General features: G+C 45.2%; 1 protein-coding gene and 1 long non-coding RNA gene across 26 annotated transcripts in view; one reads left to right on the top strand and one right to left on the bottom strand.

The window, feature by feature from the left end:
- LOC113460868 (uncharacterized) overlaps window positions 1-6,025 on the top strand; it is a 56,917-nt gene that overhangs the window by 22,954 nt on the left and 27,938 nt on the right. For all 18 annotated transcript variants that reach the window (XR_012581093.1, XR_012581097.1, XR_003382725.2 and 15 more), the window contains 2 exons: window positions 590-652; window positions 2,569-2,770. This is a non-coding gene — a long non-coding RNA (uncharacterized LOC113460868). The remainder of the gene's footprint in view (window positions 1-589; window positions 653-2,568; window positions 2,771-6,025) is intronic.
- Window positions 2,378-6,025, bottom strand: part of LOC102074638 (dual specificity protein phosphatase 13B) — a 25,957-nt gene continuing 22,309 nt past the window's right edge. For 5 of the 8 annotated variants that reach the window (XM_074544778.1, XM_005481475.4, XM_074544779.1 and 2 more), the window contains 3 exons: window positions 5,186-5,381; window positions 3,843-4,063; window positions 2,378-2,744 (listed from right to left, as the gene is read on the bottom strand). In XM_074544778.1, coding sequence (XP_074400879.1) covers window positions 2,518-2,744; window positions 3,843-4,063; window positions 5,186-5,381 — 644 coding nt within the window. In that variant the 3' untranslated portion in view covers window positions 2,378-2,517. The remainder of the gene's footprint in view (window positions 2,745-3,842; window positions 4,064-5,185; window positions 5,382-6,025) is intronic. The other 3 variants (XM_074544783.1, XM_074544780.1, XM_074544784.1) reach the window with 1 other exon arrangement.

The raw sequence follows: 6,025 nt of genomic DNA, 5'->3' as shown, positions 1-6,025 counted from the left end.
CGGGGGCGCGGCCGCTGCCGGGACACCGAGCCCGAGGGCTGCCCCGCCAGCGGGGGTGCCCCGGCTGCTCCTTGCGGGGCAGCTGCTGCTCCGCCCGGCTGGGAGCCGTGAGGGGATGGCCGGCCTTAGCCCGTGTGGGGGGCACGGGTCCGTCCCTGCCGTGCCCGAGCCTGCCAGGCGGCGCGGGCCGCCCGCGGTGAGACAGGGCGAGACCGTTCCCGAGCACAGGCCCCGCATCGCCTGCCCCGCTTCTCCCGGGATTTGACCCGAATTCGGAACAGAGCGGCCAAGGCGGGCCCGGGGCTGGGTGGCAGCGCCCGCTGCTCGGCGCGGCCCCGCCGGGACCCTCCCGGCACAATGCCGACCGGCCGGGGGCGCGCCGGGCCGACCGCGCCACCTGGCGGCGGTAGCCGGAGCCGCGGGCGCGGATGGGATGGGATGTGGAGAGGGATACGGGATGGGATTGGGATGATATGGGAGTGGGATGATATGGGATGGGATGCGGAGCATACCTTTGGGAGAAAAACCGCCCGCAAGGCAATGCCGCCTGAGAAGTTGCATTCTGTCTGTTACTTTGCTATGTTTACAGTATTTTTACCATCAGAGTAAACTCCAGATTTCCAGTTGTTCCAGTCAGTGTTTTAAAAGCATGGTAAGTTTGTATCCTGTGAAATGTGTTTAATATGCCCCTGTTTTAGTATATCCTCACTGACTCCTGAGCTCTGCCCTTTGCTCCATCCCGAAAATGGCTGGTTAATTCCTGCTTCTGCGAGGGGAAAGGATAAGAAAATATAGTTCTGCTTGAGGCTGGAGGCATCTCTATAGACATGTACACTGTGGGTTTTTACTGACTTGTTCTCTAAGTTTGAATCACTTTATGAGATTTAATTGGTAACGGAAACATTCGTATTAAATTTTGATTTGGGTCTGGAGCATACTTTTAATTTGGCTATTCCTACTTTCTGAGGGTTTGTTACCTTTGTAGAGCAGCCCTAGAGCTTATGAGGTGGTTTCCTTATGCAGGGAACTAAAGCAAAGAAATGTTCCCGTACTGCTCTACTGCTCCTCAGGGATGTCCAATCTACAGGGTTAGTCCAAAGTAAAATCCCCTGAGACATCCTTGGTATGATGGTCAGATCCTCAGTGCCAAATACTCTGCTTTGTGCTCTGACTCCTCTAGTCTGGCCTACAGAGAAGATGTAGGTATCACCTAAGAGCATTATAAAAGGTGCTGAGTTGTTTTTCCTGAAGGCAGAAATTAGCCTTGTAGACAATGCTGGAAACGTCAAGGAATGTTTTCCCTTGCTGCTGTGCTGTTTTTGAGTAGCCAGCTCAAATAATGGGGTTGTTTTCAAGCCTCTGCATTCCTGAGTTTGGTACTAGGAATACAAACTGCCATCCCCAGCTGGCTTTGGAGCTGGCTTTGTGCTGCAAATGCTTGTCCACTGGGAACCAAAAGCCAGATGTGCTTCACATAGTTTCCAGGCAGCACTGATCCATCAGATGACAGTAGCTATTGAGTGCTCTTATGGTGGCCCAGAGACACAAAGATGAAAGCCTGATGCCTGTCAACACCTCCCTTGCCATTCCTGTGTGTCTTCAGTTTTCACTTCAGTCCACCTGACAAAAGCAACTGCCACAGAATATGATGTTGCAATGTTAATAACCTTTTATTTTTGAGAAAGAAAATCCCAAGTTTTGTAATTTTGAACTACCAGACAAATTTGGGATACATTGAATTTTGTCAAATATTTTCCTGCACCAGCCTTAGCTGGTAACCCACCTTCTTCTTTAGAAGCATTTTCTGCAGCATTTCCTGGATGATTTTTAGTATGTAAGATGAACAATATTTGAATGCCCCCTCAAGGAAATGTATTTACATGGAGGAAAAAAGCTCTAATGAACAGCCAAAAGGAAAGGCCTGTAGAGATACCTGGAATAATTTCTTAGAGTGGCTTACGTTGTTTCCCAGCTGCTCTGCCTTTAAACAGCCTCTTACCCCAACTCAGGAGCTCCACCAATTGCAAAAGTAAGAACTAACCAGTGCCAGATTCAAGTCTCAAAATACAAACCCTCTGAGATACAGGGAGTGAAGGGGTGGGGGGCAGGTTCATAAGAAAACTTCTAAGCATTACTGTAGCATAAATAATATGGCATCTTTCACCTCAAATAGCCTAACACTTCATAAAGTGATATGAGCTCCACTAGTTGCTGAAACACAGCTATTTCTGAAGTGGAACCTGATCTCTTTCTCTTTTTTCTTTCTTTTTCTTTTTTTTTTTCTTTTAAGCTAGCAGACTGCAATGTTTTAAGGTGGAGAGTGAAGGATAGAGTATACAACCAATCATAAATATAAATCTAGGAAGGCTTTGCAAAATGGAAAGATCAAGCAAAATCTACTTTTATTAATAGCATGCGTCCTGGTGTCCCATAAACTTGTGTCCTAAATTTATAAATGCAGTTCATCTAGAGGAGATGCAGGCAGGATTTTGTCCTCTTTGTTTCAGCAATATTCTCTTATGGGCCTGTGGTGGCAGATGCTTTGGTTTTTTTCCTCTCTTCATTCAGTTTAATGTCCAAGTCCCGGAGCTGGCTGAGGAACCCCATATTTGGGCAGATGTTTCTGTGAGTGCTCACTGTCTTCAGAGCATCCACGAGTGTCATGTTTTCATGGATCATTAGAAAGGCAAGCACTAAAGTTGCTGAGCGGCTCACTCCCATGGCACAATGAACGAACACCTTACCTGCACAAACAAAAAGGCACAGCAAGGTGAGTGTGCTTTATCATTTCTATAGTGGATAAGACAAAGGGAGGAGAAAAAAAATCAGTAGAAACAAGTGAAGATCATGCCTTAGGAAGATAACCTCTCAGGCAAGCTGGTATTTCATACTAACCTCCTGCATCTAATTTAGGCCTAAGAGTGAAATAGTTGAAATTTTCTGTGGAAGGAGAAGCTTTCTGTGACTAAACTTGTTAGTATAGTTTTCTGTGGAAAAAAAAAAGTTTTGGCAGAAAACTTTGGCCCAGCCCTGTCTGTGATCACTGGCAAGTCCCACAAACTCTGTGGGATAGTCTGCCTGTAAAAATGGAGTTGTAATTTACTGTATCTCAGCAGCCCAGTGTGAGCTATAACTGAGGATTTAATAAAGCACTCCAGTGAAAGCAGCAGATTCTGCAGCCAGTCAGAGTCAGAGCAAACTCTGGAACAAATGGAAATTATGATAACTAGGCCCTAATCCAAACTCTGCTGACAAAAATTCAGCAGGCTGCAGGTCAGGCTCGTAGTTTTTGACTTAGTTCATTAATTTCTGCTGCTTCTCTAGCCTAATAGACAGGCTGAATAAAGCTGCAATTCTGTGAAGTACTTGAGCGTGTGAAGCATTCGAGCCAGCACTGAAGTGCCGCTGCTCCCCCAGGGAGCAGGAGCAGCATGCAGGGCAGGATCCCCAGCTGGAGCCCCTGGCAGTGTGCAAGGGGTGGGAGGGACATGTGGGAGCACACAGATCCTGCTGATCCCTACAGGATGGGCCCATGGGGCAGCATCTGCAGTGCCATAACCTCTGCCCTTCCCTCTACACTCCAGTCTCAGAGCTTGCCCTTCTTTCCACCAGGCTGGGCTGGGGACAGGCAGTCTTCTGCAGCTCCTGGGGACCTGGCACAGCCACCTTCCCTGCAGCACATGGCATAGGCACCCTTCTCCATCCTCTGCTCAGTGGCTCTGTCTGTGCTGCCTTGAACCATATGCTGATTGTGAGCTCTGTTGGTGCCTGTTACTGCAATGAAAAGTCATTTGGCTTGTGTCGAAATTTCCCCTCAAAGTTTATCTTTGCTTCTCTCTTACCTCCTGAAGAGTTTAGGGCCTTGCGTATGAAATTGGCAGCATCATAGAAGAAGACACTTAAATCGAAGGCAGGATCATCAAATGCTTCTATTCCATAGTACTCTATTTGCAGATCTGCATAATATTTGGCTCCCGTGTCGATGTTATATGGTCCATCTGCTGCATTAAGGATATGAGTAATTTTGAGGCTTTGAAGTGTAGCTTTGCTCCTAGCAGCCCACCTGTTGAAAGACATGAAGGGCACATTGGCAACGCTCCTAACATTCTGCAAAAATAGCATGGTTTAAAGTTAGTGCCTGCTCCCACTATGGAAGGATGCAGGAACTGCACCCTGCTTACAGAGGAACAAATCTCAAGAAGCACATAGTGCTTTGCACATGAATGTCATATGGAGGGGTGGAGAACAGCGGGAGCACAGACTTGCCACTGGGTTACTGTTAGTTAAGCAAATGCCTCCCAGCAGATAATCCCTGGGAACATGGCTTACTGTATGAAGTTGTAAAGATTTTCCTTAAATATTTGTTTAGGAATTTTTAGAGCTAATCTCTCATTGGCAGTGTACCCCGTCTCAAGAGTGAGAGTTTGCACTGATGCAGCAACATCTTGTTCCTGGTTTGGACATGAAGTGGATGCATTGTGTTCACCAGCTAGGTGAACCCCACCTCCCACCATAAACTAGGACTATAGGCATTCAAAAGGATTCTGAACCTTAACTGATATATTCATGAGGTGGAGGAGCTGGGAAAAATGAGCTAATGATCTAGGTAATCTGCAGTAATCCAATTGGAAGGAAATAGCAATAAATATTATTGGTCACAAGAATAAGGTATTTGCATGAAATTCATGTTTGATATTTTCAGTTTTATCATCTTGGAAAGAAAGCTTGGATTTGGAATGTCAAGATCACTATTGCACAATTCATTTGGGTACTCCTCCTTCTGGGTTTTAATCTTGCTACCCCTATCTGAGTGTTAGGTCTACTGGCCTCTTGTCTGCTGCCTTAGAGGCCACAATTTCCAGGCCACATAAGGCATCTCAGAATTGACATCAATTTGGCATAGGTTTTTGAAGACTTTAGTCTAGAATACAAATAATTTTTACCCTGCTAAATTCATGGTGGCTCAAAAAATATAAAAAACCAAATCAGACATGCTAGGAGTAAGTCACCACTTTGCATGTTATATGTTTCTTGACATCCAAGCTCTTTACATCATCACTTTGGAAGCCTGTATCACAAAAACATTCCTGAAGACCCAAAAGCTGCTCCCCAGTAGTACCATGCCCTTTCCTCCTCCTCCTCCCAGGGACTGATAACAGTTTACAATAGGACCATAAGTTCTTACGCATCTCCCACGTAGATATTTGGCCAGACTTGGTCCACATGATTATCAGAGCCTCCTCTGAGCCACAGGAGCTGCTGGAGATCTGTTAGTGATGGTGTTTCGTAGATAGGGCTCCTAGTCAGAGGTGAAGAGTCTCTGGTGCGAAGCATCCTGCTGTTCCTTTGCATGCACTCAGGCTGTATCAGAGACAGGTTTTCTGAAATGAATTAAAAGGAAATTTTCATACAGAAATACTATTCCCTAGAAAGTAGACCTGTTCATTACCCTCCAAATAGGATTACATTATTAGAACTAGTGTGTGCAGCAGGGCCTGCAGGTGTTGCTAAAAGCATCCAGGAGCAGGACTGACTCAGGGGTAGGACTCTACAGACATGTAATTTTTCCCCTGAGAGAGCAGCATAAGATAATGTGATTTAATTTCTTGTCAAGTAACACTATTGGTAAAGAACATCTGCACCACCTGAATGCAGACTGGATGAACCTTGTAGGCACAGGTAACATTTCTCTTTTTGTTAAAGTGCTACCAGAGTATTTGTATACACTTGATTCTGATTAGTTAAAACTGGAAGGTTTTGAATGTATCAGTTAATTGACTTACAAAGTTTCTAGGGCCACAGTGAAAATCTTATGATGTGTATGTGAGCACCATCTGTATGGTGCATGTGTACACACATAGAAACAGTGTGTACATACAATTTTATTTCATTTACAGTGATGTATTTAAACATACCTACACATACATACATGTATACATAAGAAAGGATTTTCACATGCGTCTATAAACATATATATATTGTATATGTCAGTATGTATAGAAAGAGAAATTGAGAGGATTTGAAC

This window comes from Zonotrichia albicollis, chromosome 7 (assembly GCF_047830755.1).
Source record: "Zonotrichia albicollis isolate bZonAlb1 chromosome 7, bZonAlb1.hap1, whole genome shotgun sequence".
Taxonomy (NCBI): Eukaryota; Metazoa; Chordata; class Aves; order Passeriformes; family Passerellidae; genus Zonotrichia; species Zonotrichia albicollis.
The sequence above is the reverse complement of the archived record's forward strand: the minus strand, read 5'-3'. Positions and strand labels throughout refer to the sequence as shown.